Source organism: Mustela lutreola, chromosome 10, assembly GCF_030435805.1.
Source record: "Mustela lutreola isolate mMusLut2 chromosome 10, mMusLut2.pri, whole genome shotgun sequence".
Taxonomy (NCBI): domain Eukaryota; kingdom Metazoa; phylum Chordata; class Mammalia; order Carnivora; family Mustelidae; genus Mustela; species Mustela lutreola.
In genome coordinates, this window is record NC_081299.1 from 97,206,802 (window position 1) to 97,227,353 (window position 20,552).

Here is a 20,552-nt window from a genome sequence, read left to right on the forward strand (position 1 = left end):
TTGCCCTCAGTTTGAATGACAGAGAAGTAATGTGCTTTGTAGAGTTGGAGAACATATTTAAGTTTTTTCTGTGTAATATAAGAAAGACATTATTATCGTGCTTGGAAGTGAGTAACAGTAACCTTTTAAAATGATAGGCTTCTGGGGCGCCTGGGTGGCTCAGTGGGTTAAGCCGCTGCCTTCGGCTCAGGTCATGATCTCAGGATCCTGGGATCGAGTCCCGCATCGGGCTCTCTGCTCAGCGGGGAGCCTGCTTCCTCCTCTCTCTCTCTCTCTGCCTGCGTCTTTGCCTACTTGTGATCGCTCTCTGTCAAATAAATAAATAAAATCTTTAAAAAAAAAAATGATAGGCTTCTTTCTATTTCTGGATAGAAGAGTTGATTTATATATTGTACATGTGTTCTAATTAGCCATATTGGCTATAGTTAAAACAATGATCGGAGACAAATAAAGCCCCAGGCAGGTTATCCAGTAGCTTGACTGTTCTTGGTGGAGAATGGGGTTCTGTTTTCATGCTTCCTATTTTGTTGATCCATATAATGATGACTGAAACATTTTCAGAGTTTATATCAAACAACTTGGGAGAAACCCTTCTCTTAAATGTCAGGTTTTAGCCGCTCTGAATCTAGGCCAAACATTCAGGATTCCCTAATTACAGTAGTCTAATTGCCAGCAAACAAGATGAGCCAGATCCGTTTACCTCGATGTAAGTGGACCTCAGGCCATTCTGTTCCCCTGAGATTTCTGCTGCTTTGCGATTTAGGAACAAGAAATATTTCTGGGTTTATATACTGAATTTCCACTAGTAACCATATGTAATGGGATTTTCTTAAGAATTATCCCAGTTGCTCTCAACAGTGTATAGAAAACCTTTGCTGATGGCATTCGGTACACTTTTTGTACTTTTTAGTAGCAACTCCACAGAATTGCGTTTTCTGAATTTAATGTCTTTTGTCATATTGGTAGAAGTGATAGTGGCATTTTTTAAGTCATTGAACAGCTTTGCATTTTCCATCTTGCGTTTATGCATCCCGGAAGATCCAGGAGGGATCACGGAGTGGGGTTATGTGAAACGCCCTTTTGGAGAATGGTCACTTTCCAAGATACTGCCTTTCTCAAATGTTCATGGTTGAACTGCAAAAACAGTGTTGGTTTGCATAGTACTGAGTTAGGAAGCCTTTAGCTCAATAGTTAAGGGTCGTAGGGGAGCCTAGTCCACTGTAGAGACCAACCTACGCTTCGGTATCTTATCAGATCTACATTGGGGCCATCATTCCTCTGGGCGCCGCGGAGAAAGACGGCAGGCTGCGTGCAGCTGACGAGCTGATGTGCATTGATGGGATTCCCGTGAAAGGGAAGTCTCACAAACAAGTCTTGGACCTCATGACCACGGCTGCTCGAAATGGCCACGTGCTGCTAACAGTCAGAAGAAAGGTCTTCTGTGGTATGTGAGCCCATCCCTGCTTCATAGGCTAATCAAGAAACAAAGAGACTTAGTGTGCTGTCTGTACAGTTTCTTTAGTTTGTACGGTTTCTTTAGTTTGTTTCTTGGTGTACGAGATGAGCCAGGGCCTGCCTCGTCATGGGAGGTCATGGAACATCAGAAGGATCCAGAAATAATACTACTATCGGAAGAGAGAAAGAAATTTGTTGCCTCTAGATTAAGACCATATTAACATATTGACAGATTTTGCCAGTGTGGTGGTATAGATGGGAATATCAGGTTAAGTCTGTTTTCTTAAAAAGAAGTACAGTTTTTTAGTCATATCAAGAGATCCCTTGAGCTGAATAGCAAAAGATTTTGGATACTGAGGAATTGCTAAATATTCAAAGAGGGCCGAATGTTTCTGTTTGAGTACTTTTAATATGTCATTTAACAGTAAGAAGAAAATGTTTATCGAGTGCTTACTCTGTCTCAGACATACAGATTCTTTTATTTAGTCTTTACGACACCAGGATATAAATACTGGTGTTTTACAGTTACCCACAAAACAGTTGAGACATGTTACTGGTGAGTAGCAGGGTCAGGATTAGAACAGGGAGTTTAATTATAGAGCCCAGGGTCTAAACCATTACATGAGGGTGGAAAAACATTTTCCTCATCAATAGCTTTGTGAATGTTACATCGGAATTTTAGAAGTGAGTTCTTGCCACTTGAAGATCTTACAAAGACAACTCTGTAGCACAAGACTGTGAGCCTCATTGAGGTAGGGACAGTGATGCACTTAGCTAACTGCTGTATCCCCCACACATAAAACAGTGTCTGCCTGGCACAGAGCGGACATCAGTGAAGGTGTGTGGACTTGATGAATATTTGCATTACTTTTTAAAATGAGGCTCTGTGTTTTTGATTGCATCTTCCAAAGGAAAGGCCTGCCTGTTTTTCTATGAACCAGACATTTAAAGACACACACAGATTTTAATGCTGTGTCGGTTGTGTTGGAGTCAGAACATAACCACATGCGGTAAAAAATGTGCTGTTGTACAACTAGAGACTGGCTCTCTCCCGGAGAGCATCATGAAGATGTTTTGTAGTAGTTTGATACTCCTGGAGGCATTTAGCTAATTTATTATGACCACACATTATACAAAAAAACAACCTTTATTTTTCATTAATGATTGGATGTTGGCAGCACTTTGTTGAAATTCTAAGACATAATCTCAGAATCAGGTAGATTTTGAGTCAAAAGACTACTTCTAAACGGATATTCCTCAGGGGCGGTGTGTTCTGGCTGTTGTTAATGATGGCTCCAGTTATGTCAAATTATGACACAAAATTTGCCTGTTTTTCTAAATCAGTTAGAACTAACTTGTGTTATTTCTTGAATTCTGATGTCATACTTGAATGGGAAAAAATATGTAAGTTTACATCTCTGCTTGCTGGGGATCCCTAGGACCTGTTCTGTTCCTGGAAGAATTGGCTGCCCACGTGGACAGTTTGTCATTTGCTGGGCGCGGTAGGCGGCGGGCCACTGAGGTTAGCACATCTGGTATCATCAGTCAGGAAGGCTGCACCTGTAAAACACACTCTGTAGGATGAAGCCTGTGTTGACGGCTAACCTCTCAACCAGTGAGGGGCAGCACCTCTGCCCCATGCAGTGAGCTCCCTGGCGTCACCAGCGTTAGTCCCACACCGAGTTATATTTAATGTTAATTTTAAAAGGAAGTCATACCGGGTCAGTTTTCATGACCAACTTTTGTTAAAATTACTGATCAGAATCCTGCTGGAATTAGGACAATTTCAGGAAGAATGGGTTTACCACGAGCTTTCACAGAAGCTTCAAGAAAGCTTCCTTTAAAATGAGATACCATAGCATTCTTCAGGTTATAGGCTGGCGAGTACTGAAGATGTCAGCCCCAGTGCTGCCCCCTACAGCTGCACTCCCACGATGTCCAGAGCTCATGTAGGGGGATTGCTTTTCCGTGCTCTGTGGTATTCAAATCTCCTTTGTTCTGGGAGAGGCTTAGCACAGAAACACTTCAGTCAACAAAAATTATGATGTACCGGAAATATCAGAATTGGTCGTGTTTATTACAGAGAAACAACCTGAGGAGGACAGCTCTCCAGCATTCCTGTTGACACAGAATGGCTCACCCCGCCCGCACCGAGCAGAGGTCCCAGCCAGGCCTGCTCCGCAGGAGGCCTATGATGTTGTCTTGCAACGGAAGGAAAATGAAGGATTTGGCTTTGTCATCCTCACCTCCAAAAACAAACCCCCTCCGGGAGGTAAGGACTGCTGTAGCCTCCTGTCCCTGCAGTTTGAGTTTTCTGACTCTCCCAGGGGGCTTCGTGAAACCTAATTAGGAATTATGTATACATTGCCTTAGAGACTTATCTTTTTAAGAGCGATGAATATTTTCTTTATTTCCAAACCAGGTGGTCTGAACCTGAACTTTCAGGCCTCAGGTTTGTCTCTCATCTCAGGTTTCATAAAATCAGTCTTAGCAGCTCTGCTCTGTTTGCATCCAGAGGGGAGGGATGTGAGGTACGCTCCCTCTGAGATTCAGCAAAAGGACAATGCTGAGTTTCTTCAAATAAGGAGGCATAGATTATTTGTTTTGTTTTAATTAGAAGAAACTGAATGCAGAAATGAATCAAATACTAGAAGCAGTTGAGAAGAAGCAAAATAGATTAACAGAAAAATCTTAACCCAAATATGTCTTAAGTAGTCCTATTGTGTTGTTTAATCATAATTGCCACATTCCAGCTCAAAAGGAACCTTCTTGAATGACAACAGGCATTCTTATCTTTTATAGATGCATCATTGAAAGGTAAAATTTTTGTCAGAACTTTAAGTATTAATCCAAATATCCTGAACCCAGTTTAACAGAATATTGTCATCTGGGAAGGACAACTGCATACATTAACTCCTCCAGCAAAGGAGGAATTCCCTCTAGTATGTTCAGGGCGGTTACGATCCGGCAAATCAGTATTTGTTTTGCCTTTAAGTTTCTAAGAAATAATCATCTTTAAATATAATTATAAGATCCAAGTGAATGTAAGATGAGAACCAGAAAATTGAGATTGATCTATCATACTTGTCTGGTGACTTTATTTTTCCAGGTCAAATGGTAAACATCTTTGACCACAGGAAAACATGTGCTTGCCTTTGCCAGTGGATTTGATTATATCCTGAGTAGTAAGATCCTTTTAGACTAGATGGTCACAAAAGTCTTAGAAAAAGAAGAAAACCCTTTTCAGGAGTGTTGGAAGCCACACCAATTTGCAAAAATCTTGCTAAAATTAATGCAAGTGTGTAAAGGAAGAAGATCCTATGACATGGATGAGTTATCACTATAGTATCAGGTCGCTGCTCACTGATACTAGTTTCCATTTTCCAAAAGCAGTTGCTATGGTAACCCTTGGAACTGGAACTGTCACTGAGGCTCTGAGGATGATTATGTGGCCTGTGTTGGAAAAATGAAAGAAAGCAGATTTTTGGTGGGTTTTGTGTTAAAGCGTTGGAAATCAGGATTTCCCAAACCAAATAACCATTTTAGTTAACCATACTCTTTTCTAATGCCATACAATAATCCCACGCATTCAGATTAACAAAAACAGTGCAAGATTATTACTCACTGCGAGAGATGCTAACTGCTTTCTATACCGAAGATACTCCTTCTCTAGAACTGCCGAAATTAGGGGAGAGCCACAAAACAAAGCAATATAGGGAAATTCAGAATAAGTTGCCTTATTTATATAGGCTTAACCTTTTTGTAGTTTTTGTTGATGTTTAAAATATATGTTGCATTTTAATATATAGTAAGTATATTGTTTCACTGGTGCATGTTTGTCTATATTTAAATTTTTCAAATATTTTTATATTTATTCATCTTAATTGTTTCTTACTGTTTTGATGGTTTTGTGTACCATAGATGCTGGTCTCTGTGTAAGATAGTGTCATTAGCTATTGGGCTCTGTAATCAAACTCAGCTTCATGCCCCACTTATGTCTTTTAATAGCTGTCTGATCTCGGGCAAATTACTTACCCTCCAAGAGCTCCAATTTCCTCTTCGAGATGAGGATGATGCTAACACTTCCTGTCTCAGAGGAGTCTGAGGATTAAAGGAGATAACGCATGTGAGCCCTTAGCCCGGACCTTTACTAAAAGCTGCTGGTGACTGTTGGAGCTTCTGCTGCTCTGGCCATTGTGTTATTTATAAAATTGTTTGTCTCTTGCTTTTTTTTTTTTTTTCCTTTAAGAAACTTTAAAAAGTTTATCAATACTTGAGTAACGAGATGGGAAAGAAAGCCCAATTAAAATGTAAGATCGAGGCAGCAGCTCATGTGTAGCAGGAAATGAGTGTTTGCAGCTCATTAATTATCAACCTGAATGGTAAATTAGACTTCGGGTACCCATGAATTTTGTATAAAGTCCTTGAGCTTTTCAGTCATTGGTGCAACCCCAGAACTGGTAATTTCACTGAAATGCTAGTTGATAATCTCACAGAATGCTGAGCCCTGCAAGCCTTCTCCTTGGGATTCTCATGCATCTCATGTAGATAGAAGGAGGGTGCTGGGGCGGGGGTGGAGGGGTTTGGGTGAGGAGCTTTCACTCACAGAGACTGAGCAGTAGCTGTGGACTGCATTACAGAGAAGGTGTGGACAGACCAGAGTTAGCACAGGTGAAAAGGAAGGGAAGTTATTAGACTAGCTCATTCTTTATGGACCTTGTCTTGGTGTAGATTGGTACTCTGTTCGGGATGGATTATTTCTTCCTTCTGATTAAATGTATTTTCTGGTGACATCTGTCCCAAGCAGAGTTCCTGGCAGCATCTCTGACACCAGTCATGAAATTCTGAGATTCTTGGGGTGCCTGGGCGGCTCAGTCAGTTAGGTGTCTGCCTTCGGCTCAGGTCATGATCTCAGGGTCCTGGGATCGAGCCCCACTTCGAGCTCCTGGGTCAACAGGGTGTCTGCTTCTCCCTCTGCCCCCTTGCCCTGCTTGTGCTCTCTCTCTGACAAATAAATAAATAAAATCTTAAAAAGAAAAGGAATTCTGAGATTCTCTGCGGTCGACTTTTTCAAAGATCAGGGATCAGGGTCCAGCACCCTTACTGCCCTGGCCCCAGCTTGTGTAAGTGCTCAGTGAACAGAGTACCTAGAAAAGACCTCTCTGTGTTTAGGATCAAAAGGACTTAGATAGTTTTTGCTTTGCTGGTGCTTCAGAGGTTTTAGTGCTTCTCTTTCTTATCATATACTTTTCAGCTCTGGTTGCAAAGAATTCTTTGAGAGAGGACATTTCCAATTACTGTCCTTTCTTTCCCTGAAAGAAATGTTTTAAGAGCACTACAGTGATCTCAGCAGCTGGACATTCCAGTCTGGGAGAAAGATTTAGGCCAAAGATGAAGACGGATAAACTGGTTTTATGGCCAATGCCTGTGGACTTGGTATACCAGCAAATGCAAGGCAGGACTTGAGACTTTTCCTTAGCTTTGTGTGCTCTACAGGGTTACTCTGAAAACTTCCCAGTCTGTTCAGAAGTTATCCTTCTACTGGTCTCTTTGCTGTTTTTAACTGTTTCGATAATACAGCTGTTAGCACCGAGAGTATGGTAATCTGACTACTCTTACCTTCCTTCGCCCGGACAACTAACCCTTCGGGAAGTTCTGTCCCAAGATTTGCCGATTCTTTCTGAGCACATGGCTCACGTGATGAGAAGGAAACCACTGAGACTTCAGAGATTCACTTGGTTTGATGCTTTCCCAAGTCTGAACAAACCCTTTCAGCATGCCAAGGAGCTGAATGATTTCCTTCTCATTGAGAATGAACACCATGTACCAGTAGATCTTTTCTCAGGAGAAATGCTAAGGTATTGAGGTAGAAGGTCACCACAGGGCCACTGTCTGGTTTAGAATAAGATAGTTTCTTTCTTTCTTTCCAAAATTTTTATTTATTTATTTGAGAGAGAGCTAGAACACGAGCAGCAGTGGGTGGGAGAAGGAGGCATCCATCCCAGGGTCTCCAACCCAGGACCCTGGGATCATGACCTGAGCCAAAAGCAGACACTTAACCAACTGAGCCTCCCAGGGACACTGTCGCACAGACTCTGACCTGCTCTTCTCTCCGTGAATCGCTCATGCTGACTGGCACAGGACATGGCCCACTACCCCAGATGCTTTTCTGATTATTTTGCTTTAAAGAAAATGGTATAAGTGCTTGATATAATTCAGAGCTAAAAGGCACTTGCTTCCAACGTTGATGTCCTCTATTTTAGGATAAAATCTCTCACTGTAGAATCCTGAAAGAGCAGGGGAGTGCCCCTGTCTGTGGGGCTATAAATCACAGCCAAGAATAACTTTCATTTCAAATGAAAGCCTATTTCAATGTCCCTGACATACACCTGCCATGACTTAGAAATATAAGGAGCCGATTTTACTATGGAAATTAAACATACTCAAAGTGCCATTTTAAATATTAATTATCCGTATTTGTTATAGTCAGTAGTCCGCTGGAGACCAATGCCCGCCAAGTTTACTGACCCGGGTAAGGAAATTCTTAAGGAACATGGAAGGAACATTTGTTTCTCAATGCAAATGCCCCCTTTTAAAGGGGTGAAAGATATTTTGACAAGATTTCCTGAGAGGGTCTGAGGAATCGTTTTAAGCTGGAATAGCCAAGTGTCTTCAGAGTCTGGGAAAGCCTTCAGCATCATGAGCCCTTAGAGCTGTGTGGCGTGTCTTTGCAAATGTCTTTGACTCTGCTTTGTGCAGTTAGGGCAAGAGTTTATCCATGAGCCAGATAATCTCAGCCTTAAACATCTCATGTTCTGATTCCCCTCAGCTTTTCTAATTTAAAAAAAAAAATCTAAAGGCACACACAAAAGGAGTGAATTTTGGATTCGTTTTAACGGTCAGTCCTTTCACTCTGCCTGGATTTCTGAGCAGTAACCTCCAAGTCCTAACCTTGAATTTGAACTGCATTTATTTACAAGGCCCCCTGTGGGAGTAAGTGCCCCCTCAGCAGAACCAGAGGTGGTCTCATTGTGGCAGTTTCTGAAATAGCCAAAACAGGACGCAGTCTGCATGGCCAGCAATCAGTAAGGACCATCCACTTCGTGAGAGAGTATCATATCAGGGAGGTCAGTAGCCTTCAAACAGGAGTGTTAGGAGGGCAGTGAGAAAACTGGGGAGAGGTTCGCGGTGAGTGAAAGGCAGCCCAGAGGTGTACGTGCTGCAGCTGCCGCCGTGTAAGGAGTGTGCACGCGTGCGGGCCGAGAGCCGAGGACCGCACGGAGATCGTCACTGCCGGGTAAGATGGCCACAGGCGACACTTTCTTGGCCTACATTTAAAGGAACGTTTTTTGATGTTATGATGCGGAATTTTTAAATGATGATAAATCCAGCGCTAATGTATCTTAAATAATGGAAAAACCTGGGCGTTTGTTTCCCCTAGTTATTCCTCACAAAATCGGCCGAGTCATAGAGGGAAGCCCAGCAGATCGCTGTGGAAAGCTGAAAATCGGAGATCACATCTCTGCGGTGAATGGGCAGTCCATTGTTGAGCTGTCCCACGATAGCATTGTTCAGCTGATCAAAGACGCTGGTGTCACCGTCACACTTACAGTCGTTGCTGAGGAAGGTAAGGAGCCCATCACGTTGCCTTGCACAAGCTCGTGTGAGTGACACAGGACGGAGCCCTTGGAAGCCAGCGGTTCCTTCCAGCACCGCGGGCAGGACCGCCGTGATAGAACCGTTTAGATACTCTGGAGTCTCCTCGTTTGCCTCTTCCACTGAATGAATTTAAGTGACAGTTTATTAAGAAGTTGTCAGTAGCTCGAGATAAGGAATCCAGCTCGCGAGTGGTGGCTGTTTCTCTACAGGCTGGAGAAGCAATCACCCAGAAGGGAGAGAGTTTGGTCATACTTCTCAGATCTTATTTTCTTAAAATAATTTGTTCAGTTTCTGCTTGCTGGCGTGAGAGGAAATCCTCTAAAGATTCAAAGATAGTCACTGTTGCTGTCAAGCCTTTTGTGTCAGGGCCAGGCCCAGTGTGCCTGTCCTCACCGCCGGGGCTTTGTTCTGCGAGGCGCTGTCTAAATGGGGGGCCGGGCAGTGCATAGAAGCAGCCCGTAAATGGGGCATAAAATGCACTTAGTGTCTTGCCTTGCTTTAGAGCTGTCTTTTCGTCATTAAGGGTTTCTAATTAGGAATTTTGAACAGCACCCGTTAGGGCTCTTTGTTCATGAATTACAAGGTAAGGATTACATAATGTGCCTCTCATTTTTCCCGAGTTTGCAAAACTAAGAGCGGGGAAGCCCCAAAGCGCAGAATTAGGGCGAGTCCATCCATCTCTCCTGTTCAAACCCCGTGTACTGTAATGGGTGTTCATGGCCCACGGTGCCCCGTGGTCTTCTATTGTCATCAGTTCTGGGGTCTTTTTTTCTTGATTCTTCCATTCTTCACTCTTCCCGCTGCCCTTCCCTCCCACATTCATTCATAGCCAAAGTAGTATGTGACTCTGCTGCCATCCCAGCGCCGGACGGGCATTTCCACCTGCATGTGAGCTCTCCAGCCCTCGGACCTGGTGACATCCCTGCCCCGGCCCATTTCCCTTTTCTAGTCTGGTCCATGCTCTGCCAAGACTCTGTCCCAGACTCTGCTGCTCCTTCCTCCTCAAAATCCCCACTGCAGAAGCCCAAGTGTTTCCCCATTCTCTGCACAGAAGGTGTTTTATGAGTTTCATCCCAGCTTCCTTCTACAGATTCCTTCCAGATCCGCTCCAGAGCAAGGCCTCTTCGATCTCTGTGCCCATGGGTACCCCCCCCACTCTGTCCTGTGAGGCCCCCGCACTCCGCCACCCCGCAGTTCACTGAGCATTGCTCCTGTGTGATGGTCTCCCTGCTGAAGTGCTCTGCTTTTGGAAGACAAAGAGAATCTTATCAGTTGACTGTGATACTTAGTAGGTGGTCAGTAATTATTTTTTGAATGAAGAAATGAGTTCAATGGATGAACGAATGGACGAGGGAATGAATGAACAAAAAAACAAAGTAAAAGTCAGGCGACTTTCAGTTCTGTGCCAGTACCTAGCTCAGAGGCGTTAGATGCCCAATAGAAGAAGTGAGGCCTGTAACAGACATCGTTCACGGACACCTGTCAGCTAGCTGGATGACCTGAAAAAGCCACTTAAGGTTTCTGCCCTGCAGGTTTTTATCTGTATAGTGGAGCTGATAATGTCTATTTCAGGATCTGCATGCAAATTACAGTGGAAAACATACCTAGTCTGCATAAGTGCCCTGAGGTGCTCATCTAATGGTAGCTGGGTCATTTCACCCCATCTTTGCATGACTGACCCCCACATCTGGGCTTCTGCCCACATCTCACCGCCTAAGGACAGAGTAGCCATATTTAGTAAGCACTTAACACTATGGCAGGTGTTAGAAACACTTGACATCTGTTCAGTTGTTTCATGCTCAAACTAATCCTAGGTAGGCACTGTTGTTTTCCCATTCCGTAGATGAGGACACTGAGCCTCCCAGCACTTAGAGAACTTGCCCACAGTTACAAGGCTCCTGACAGAAGCAGAGTGGGAGTCTGCAGACTGGCCCCAGGATTCGCGCTCCTGACTGCTATGCCTTTCCCAACCACAGTATCCAGAATGACCCTGCCCGCCCCAGTCCTCTCACGCTCCGCCCTGCTCGACTTTGCTTCCTTGCACTGATGCCTGCCTGAGATGAGTGAACCTGTGGTTTGTTTACTGCCGTCTCCCCTCCGCCACAATGCAGAGTCACAAGATTCCTGAAGTTAGATGTCTTGTCACGTTCAGTGCTGAACCCCAAGGGCCTAAAACAGTGTTGGGCACATAGTAAGTGCTCAATAAAAAAGTTCTTGAAGGACTTTGGGGCAGGTTTCTTTGTCTCCCTTTGCTCACTATGATTACTTCGCTCTCCAGAGCTTGCTTTTTAGCCTTAAATTTGTTCTGTGACCCACAAAGAAAAGTAGGCATCGGCATCACAGGAGATCGCATTTTAGGTTTGTTTGGAGGATGAGGTCTGTAGTACACTCACGTCAGTGTGCCTGGCACGTAGCTGCGAAAGAAGCTCCCTCAAGTAGTGGGACCAGCAGTCCTCGTGCTCAGTGTTTCTCTAGCCATGTGTCAAAAGGACCAGTGACATTTCCAGCCCACCACAGCCAGCATTTTTGTGACATACATAAAAATGAAATGAAAAATAAAAATCAAGACATAAAATCATTCTGTCAAGTCATGAGAAAATGTTTTAAAAGCTTACTCTTGGTATCTATAGGCGTCTTACTGCTGACCAACCCAAGAACCACACACCCAGTAGCTACAGGATAAAGGGCTCAGTAAGAGAATTAGTAAAAAAAATTTGGGGGGCCAAAATTACCCTTTATTGTTGATGGTGTTTGAGAGGTTATCCAAGATTGCTCAGGCATTTTTCTTAAAGGAAAAATTAACTTTGACGCTGTGGTCCGAATACTTATGGACGTACTCAAGATTTTCTATATAGGGCCAGTCCGTGTTTAGGCAAAATAGAACAGTGGAAGGAAACCCCCCCAGCAGTACATGCTTTAGAGTCTATTTCAGGGGTGCCTGGGTGGCTCAGTCAGTTAAGTGTCTGCCTTCAGCTCAGGTCATGATCCTAGAGTCATGGGATTGAGCCCCATGTCGGGCTCCCAGCTCAGCAAGGGCAACTGTTTCTTTCTCTCTGGGTCTCCCTTTGCCCCTGCTCATATGCTCTTGTGCTCATGTGTTCTCTCTCACTCACTCACTGCATCTCTCAAATAAATAAATAAAATCTTAAAAAAATAATAGTCTATTTCATATGTAAACACAGCCTGTTAAAATGCAATCACATTTGACACCTAAAAATCACATTTCAGTGTTACACCTTATTTTATTGTATACTCAAGTGTTATTAAACCAGGGAAACAGTCAGAATCTCTTCTTCTCAGGAAAAAATGTCTCTTCTGGCCATAAAAATCCCATTCATGGAGTTTGTAAGTCTTCCAGGTTTCTCATTATATTCAGTATAAAATCTTTCAACTGCACTGAAGAATCAAATGAATATTCATCGCCCTAGAGCTGTTTTCAGAAATCACACCTTCAGATCTATAGCTCAGAGCTGCGGCTTTTCCCCTTGGGTACTGCTTCCCTAGGGTCCAGAAGCCGCTCGCTGTTCATAGATAAAAGACAGCTGGAAAGAGAAAAAAGTGGTCCTCCCATTCTGTTTTTTCCCTTTTACCAGATACTATTGAATAGTTAGGGTTTTTGCCCAAAGAAATGGGTTAACCAAGTTCCCAAGCCACATGTCACATCTGCTATAAAACTCTCCACCGACTGGTAGCTCAGGGCTCCAGCCTTGCCCGCTGCCACGCCACCAGCCACCGCTTCCGCACCAACCCGTGCTCCCGAATAGGACGGCAGTGGACCGCGCCTGGCTCTTCTTGCTGACTGTAAAGACATCTGCACAGTGTACTATTTTTCCACGTTGATTTCTCCTTGCGGGTCAGGTTCTGGCCATCCCAGGTCTAAGAGTGACACAGGTCACCCAAGCTCCCCAGGGCCACGATAGAATGGCTCCGGTAGCATTGCCACCAAGTTCTCTGCCTTGTTTTCCGTTTATTTATCTGTTTGTCCCCATCGGACTCTATTTTCTGCTGTCATTACTCTCACTGCTCCCACTGGCAACCATTCCCGTGTGTGGTGTGTGCCTCGATTTATTTTTAAAATACATAATTGTGTGTGTGTTAGCATTTATCTTTGAGTTACATGGGATTGTGTTATAGATTTCATGTTGGTTTTCTTCTCCCCATTCCCAGAACCGCCGTATGTTTGTTTCTTTGGCGTCCCGTTACTGCTCCAGGATCTGAGCCAGGGTTTCACAGGACATTTATTCGTTCATCTGCTTCCCACCCCCCCCTTGCATGTGACGCTGTAGCTCATTGTGATTTTGATTTTTGTTTCCCCAGGGACTAATGACCTTGAGCCTTTTCATGTGCTTTTGGCCATCGGTAGATTTTTCAGTGGAGAAATGTAGGTTCAGGTCTTTTCCTCCCTTTTAATTGTATTTTTTATTGTCGAACTGTAAGACCTCTTATGTATTCTGATATTAGATCCTTAACAGAGCTGTGCCTGCAAGCATTTTCTCCCATTCGGCAGGTCGTCTTCCCGCTCTTCAAATGCTGCCATTTGATGCCCAGAAGTTGAATGTTGATGAAGTCTGATTAATCTCTGTTTTGTTTGGTGTCATAGCACCAATTTTAAGATTTATCCACTTTGCTGAAGGAATATAATCAATTGCTTTTAACAACTTAACAATTTTTCATAGTATGTGTTTAACACACATTACCCGCCCACTCCGCCCCCCAGACAGCCACCTCATCACACGCGCTCCTGATAATCATGCCCACATAGGTGTACCTTATAAACAGTGTGAGAATTTCTTGGAGTGAAGTCGGTCTATCAGAGCGTAGGCATGTGCTTAACTTGAGCAGGTGCTTCCAGCTGTCCCCTATCATTGCCGTACCTACACTCTGAGCGGCAGAACACGGACGTTTCTAGAGCTGTATGTGTCCACCGGGATGGGGCACAAGTCTGCTCTCAAACCCGCCCAAGTATGGGAGGTGTCCTCATTGGTGTTTAACTTGCATTTCTCTTATTACCCATGAATTTGCGCGTCTCATCAGATGCCTGTTTCGGGGTTTTTTCTTCTATTGGATTGCGTCTTCGCATCCTCGACTTCCTTTTCTTGCGGGATTTCAGTCTTTTCCTTGTTGTTATTTAGAGATTCCTTCGGAATTTTGCAGGAGTTTAGTTTGAGAAAGTACAGTTCAGTCTGAGAAAGTACAAAGATCTTTTCCTGTCGTCTGTATGTCAATTTTGACCATGGTGCCCTCCACTGAACAGAGCTTCTGAATTTAGACGTGATCCCATTAGCCAATGTTTACCTTATGACTTATGCTTTTGAAGTTTCATTTCAGAGAAGTTACCCTTGCCCACCCCATGTCACAGAGATTTTCTCTTACATCATCTTTTTGATTTGTAATTTTGCATTTAGTTCTTTAATGGATCTGGAGCCTCCCTTTTATATGTAGTTTTGGGAGGAATCCAACTTTATTTTTTTATTCTCATATGGAGCGGCACAGGCTGTTAGATCACTTCTTTTTCTCGTTGGTCCATGTCACCACCACTCCTGTACCTCCCCTTTCAACAGGAGTCTCCTAGCTCTTCCCTTCTATTGACTCATCTGGTCTTGGGTTAATTTACATATGCATTTTTCATGGTAATATACATGATATATTTTTAAAGTGTGTGTGTGCATGTATACATATCCATACATGCTTTAAAAAAAAAATCTTTAACTTTGTGGTGTATGCTAATATCTGACTTTTGAGGCAAGTTTTTACCCAGTCACCCCCTATACACATTCCAAATTTGACTAGAAATTCATAAAACTTTCCTGTATAAAATTTTAGAGGAGATTATAATGCTCCTGCAAAAAAAAAATCCAACTGTAATTTTTATTTAGATATATTGAATATATATTAACTTTGGAAGATTGTATACTTTTAAATACTAAGTCATACCACCTAAGAGCATGGGATGTCTTCTCTCTTATTCAGATTATCTTTTGTGTCCTTCAGTAGAGTTTTAGAAAGTACCCTCATAAGATTCTCACTGTTCTTGCAAAGGATAATTCATGGTATGTTATTATGTTTGTCACTGTAGTTTAACTATGAAATTTTGTGTTTTTCCTCTGATACTATACTTTCTCTTAAATAATTGCACACAGAAACTCTAGCAAAAGTTTAATTCTCATTGAGAGAGAGAGAGATCTACTTAACCCATTGCTTTATTATCTGAAGAAATCTCAGATAAAACAGAGAGAGCATAGGCCTGTTTGGCATCATGGGATATTTAACTTTGAGAATTAGAACAGCTCTTTTACACAGAAGTAAATTGGAGAAGCCATGTAGCATGGGTCGAAGGACTAAAACTGAAAAAAACAAAACAAACAAAAAAACCCAGTGATAGAAAGTTTTATTTAACCTTTCAAGGACAAGGAAGGAGCATGGGAATGAAACCAATTCATGGTCCCAGATGCCACAGTGACACGCCCATCCTCAGGGAAAGGTAGAGGAGAGGTTGAAATTGATCAGCTGCTTTTTCCTGTCCTGAAGTTAAAACACCCATTGTGCCAGCGAAGCTAGGAAGCCAAAAAGTTATCTAAATTGGACTCCTACAAAGGTACAAGTATCTCCCAGTCATCATCTTGTTGATAGAAGTAGTTTCTCCCATCAGTTTCCTTTCCCTTAATAGTAGCCATGAATTTATGACAGACCAGAATTCAGCTATGTGATGGGCACTTAAGGTTCGAGGCAGGTAACTTGAAATTGATGTACCCAGTGAGCAAAAGTGGAAGGACTTCTGGGAATTTCTGGTGGGTACAGGAATATAAATGTAAATGAGGTGTGATTCCTGCAATCAAGGAGTTCGCGGTCGAGCAGGAGAAACAGGTGTTCTCCTAGCGCTGACACAAGGCGGAAAATGCTATGAAGACAGTGTGCCTAAGTGGCCAGGTGAGATTTCACAGAGGAGGTGACATTTTGAACAGGAGATGAAGTGGGAAGACACAAGTGCCCAGGTGATGCGTCTGGATGGTATCTTACGAGCAATAAAAAGTTACCATGGGTTTTTCAGCAAGGCAGAGGAAGGCTGGGTTTTCAGTTTGCATGCTAGGACGGGCATCCAGGAAGCAGAGTGAGGTTGGTAAGGAGACCAGCAAGGAGGGCCAGCCTAAGTAGCTCGTTAAGCTAAATAAGAAGATAAGGTTCATGATAGTAATTTAAAAGAGCAACAAATTTCCAGGGCTCCCCCCCCCCCAAAAAAAGTTTATACTCCACTCTTCCTAAGCACTTGATTTTAAAGCATTGAACAAACTTTTGTTAAGGTCAATATTTCAGAATGTACACTTTAAGACAAATACAGTCCCAGGTCAGACTTTATCATTTTGTTGATGATAATGATAATAGAAACATTTATATAATGAATATAATATGCCAGGTGCTGTTTAAAGTTTGTTCAATACGATAACCCCACAAGGTGGCTATAATTCCCTTTTTCTGGATGAGATGATTAGAAGCACAGAGAATGTAAGTAATTTCCTCAAGAACACACAGCACGAATTGCATGGAGTACTGGATGTGGTGTATAAACAATGAATTTTGGAACAGTGAAAAAAATAAAATTGAAAAAAACCACACAACTAGTAAATGATGAGTCAGGCTTAACCCCTGTCAGTCTTGACAGAGTTCATGGTCTTATTCACTAAGCTGTGCTCCCTTTCTCTGATATTTTAAATATCATGTGTTTAATATATAGACAGGATAAAACAATCGACAGTTCCAGCTTTACAAATATAAGTGCGACAGCCTTAAGAATCTCTCTTGACTGGTACCTCCTGTGACTTGCCATCTCGATGCAAGCAGTTTCTACCATGTTTAGTTATGAAACCTGCCCTCAAGAAGGTCTGGGGCTGCTGGCGATGATACAGAAATAGTAACTTTTTCCCCACACATTTGTGCTCTCAGAAAACAGAAGCAGCAAAGTCTTTGCAAACATTTGTCAACTCTTGGGATGGTTCTAGAAGTTTGCCTTAGGTATTCGTGTGAGGCAAAATAATGGCTCCAGTATTAAAGATGCAGGTCACAGATCTGTGTGTGGTTTGCAGACTGGCTTCTGTGTCCCTGCACTCCTGAGACCCGTCTGTGTCATCTAGAGTTGTTTACCCGTTGTGGGGTGTGTGCTCTGGAAGGATACAGGATAGTTCCTGGCGCTCTGCCCTCTAGATAATGCTGTCAAGTGTGGACACTTCTGATTTTCGTGTGGTATAGATGTTCAAAAGAATACGATTCCTGTTTTCTTCAAACATGAGCATTCATCAAAGCCACAGGGGAAGAAATGTTAACGTTCCTATTTCAGACAGCTGACTGCCATGCTGTCCGCGCGGTAGTCACTCGGATCAGGAAGGCTGGAACCATGTGCTAGCATAGTCTCACTTTTGCACACCACTTGGCCTTTGCAGTTTTATGTACAAAGTCATATTTTTATTGTCTTCTCACGTGAACAGAGCATCACGGTCCACCATCAGGAACAAACTCAGCCAGGCAAAGCCCAGCCCTACAGCACAGACCCATGGGACAGTCGCAGGCCAACCATGTGGCTGGGGACAGGTGAGGCTGGTCTTTTTTCTCTCATCTCCCCACTCCTTAGCACCCAGCCCCACTCGCACCCCTACACAGGTACACCGTCAGTTATCTTCCTACACCCTCCCCTTCCTCGGTACCTCCTCCCTCCTGCCAGCTGCATCCCAGGGCACAATAAGTATCCAGTCATGCCTGATGATGGGGATTAGAAAAAAAAGTGACAGTAGCTTCTGGCTCTGCTACTCTTGGTCCTCGTAACTTTGGTAGGAAAGCCGCAGAACCACATGCGTTGCTCTCTTCTCGGACTACCTGAGCAGACCAGAGCAATATTTGTACCTATTTCTTTTTCCTCCTTTGTTGAAAATACTAGCATGTAACAAAAACTAGATTTCCAGAAATTCGGCATCTTCACGGGCACTGGCACTGGCACTGCCAGAGAGCTGTTTCTCACCGACGAGGTCAGCTCATCTCCCTCTGGGTCAGTTAGTTGAGTGCAGTCTTCCTTGCTATAAACTACACCGAGATGCCCTTAAAGCAAAAACCAAACCAAAACAATGGGAGGTGCTGACAGACTCGACGCTGGAGTTAACGGCCAGATTGCCCAGCACCTCTGGTACTAGAAACAGTCTGCCTTCACGGCGGTTCGTCAGGAGAATGGCCAGCTTCGGACTAAAGAAATTAGTCTGCCTTTACTTTCAGACTGTTTTCATTTTCTCCGTTCAGAGAGTGACTGGATTTCTCTCTTGTTAGAAGTGCTCTAGAAGGTGAAATTGGGAAGGATGTCTCCACTTCTTACAGACATTCATGGTCTGACCACAAGCACCTTGCACAGCCTGACACGGCGATGATTTCGGTTGTTGGCACCCGGCCCAATCAGGTAAACGGACACCGCACCCCCCAGCCCAGAGGTGGACTGTTATTTTCATTGGCTACATTACTGACACTGGTGACTTCTTACTACAAATCATTTCGGACACATTGTTGCCAAGGTTGATAATTCTTAAAGACTTGCTGGGTATTTGGCATTCCATTAGCTTCCACGAGAAGATGTGAAGGGTGAACAAGTTTACCCTGGAATTGGAGAACTGTGCACCCTGGGTCGGGTACTTAGAAACAGCGGTGTTGGAGTTTGCCGAAACCCCTCCCCAGGGAAAATTAGTCAAGATCTCCTTAAAGGAAGCATTTCCCCAAATTCTATTCTCTGATCATTCTTTTGTATGTTGACCCACTAGTGGAGAAAACATGTGATCTTCAGCTTAATTTAGGCTGCATTTGTAAAGTAGCTATTCAACCAAAGCTTACATTCCTTTCTTACGATACAGAAATGCATATTGAGCGTATAAGTCATAATCTCCCAGCTCTAAAAGTAGTCTCTTCAAACTCTCAATAGAACAGCCCACGAAAACTTACTTTTCTCCTACTTCCTTCTTTCCCAGAGCCTTGGTTGTTACCCAGTGGAGCTGGAGAGAGGCCCCCGGGGCTTCGGGTTCAGCCTTCGCGGGGGGAAGGAGTACAACATGGGGCTGTTCATCCTGCGTCTTGCTGAGGAGGGCCCCGCCATCAAAGACGGCAGGATTCACGTGAGTTGGCTTCCTCTCCCAACCTTTGGTTCTTCCTCCAGACTGAAAAGGACTGAAAATAGTTGATCAAAGGGAATGCAGAAACCTCCCAAAGCTAAGCAGCCAAGTTTTCTGTCCCTAAACCTGAAAGCAGCTGCTCCTTGTTTCACTTTCGGATACCTGGTGATTTCCTGTCCTCGCTCTGGTATCCTGGGCGCTACCGCAGTGCTGCTGTTTTTACATCTTGACTTTAGGCCATAGGCAACTTACTTTTGGCTTACACAGTCAACGTTTGAAGGCAAATGAATTAGTAAATAAAATATACTTTCATCTTATTAAAAGTCTTAGAAAAGCCAGGATAAAACAGAATCTTTAACTTCTTCCCAGAAATAATGGGCCCAAGATTTTTTTTTTTTCCTCTCAGCTACCCACAGAGGTAGCCGGAGATCAAAAAGCATGACCCTCCCAACCTTTACTAGTATTTGAAAGACTGGAATTCATCTGGGTAATGGTTCATCCCAGGTGTTCTCAACTCTGAAACACTGTAGCTTTGTACAGGGCCCTGCAGCTCAGACTGTTTCTGCAGGAAGGTATTTCCCCCCCTTCTCTGAATGTTACTTCAAGAGGAGTGATATATAGGGACATGTGCTGGCCTCAATTTTAAAAAAAATAATTATGGTGGAAATTTTAAATTCTAGACAGCCTTCCCTGTACTGCTCAAGAGAACTTTGGATTTCTCCCTCTCCCAGCAGTCGGCAGCAGGGAAGATAATTTTTGTTTAAAAATCAGATGGTATATTCTAATAATATTTGGAAAAGGCTTCCAGGTGATTGCAGTCTTGAATTTTCCACATCACTGCCCTACTCCCATTACTCATTTGGGAAACATGTGTTGAGTGTTTGCTTTACCCAAAGCTTTTATGAATGAGGACTGAATGAGCTGGGAGAAGGGGTGTCCCTAAAACAAATAAGACACCACCCTTTTTCAAAATGACCAGACTTATGCACAAGTTCAAAGGAGGTAAGGATGAGTGGAGATTTTGCAGAATGGGTGGCACTGGAAAGTGGGTAAGATTTCAGTAGAGAGCGCGGGCCTTTTCCTTCCCCTCCCCTTTAAAAAAAAAAAAAATCTATTTAGGTATACTTTAAATCTGTTGGGTTTTTTTTTTTTTTTTTTTAATCTCCCATTGTACACCTGCCTGGGTGGCTCACTTGGTTAAGCATCTGACTCTTGATCTCAGCTTAGGTCTTGATCTCAGGGTCATGAGTTCAAGCCCTGTGGTTTTAAAAAAAAAAAAGCCCTCCTATTGTATTGAGTGTCATTAAA

The 20,552-nt window shown here is 43.3% G+C and overlaps 1 protein-coding gene across 4 annotated transcripts in view; it reads left to right on the forward strand.

Moving 5' to 3' along the window:
- MAGI3 (membrane associated guanylate kinase, WW and PDZ domain containing 3) overlaps positions 1–20,552 on the forward strand; it is a 229,693-nt gene that overhangs the window by 200,777 nt on the left and 8,364 nt on the right. For all 4 annotated transcript variants that reach the window (XM_059135306.1, XM_059135303.1, XM_059135304.1 and 1 more), the window contains exons 14-19: positions 1,255–1,444; positions 3,539–3,727; positions 8,897–9,082; positions 17,592–17,694; positions 18,418–18,544; positions 19,104–19,247. In XM_059135306.1, coding sequence (XP_058991289.1) covers positions 1,255–1,444; positions 3,539–3,727; positions 8,897–9,082; positions 17,592–17,694; positions 18,418–18,544; positions 19,104–19,247 — 939 coding nt within the window. The remainder of the gene's footprint in view (positions 1–1,254; positions 1,445–3,538; positions 3,728–8,896; positions 9,083–17,591; positions 17,695–18,417; positions 18,545–19,103; positions 19,248–20,552) is intronic.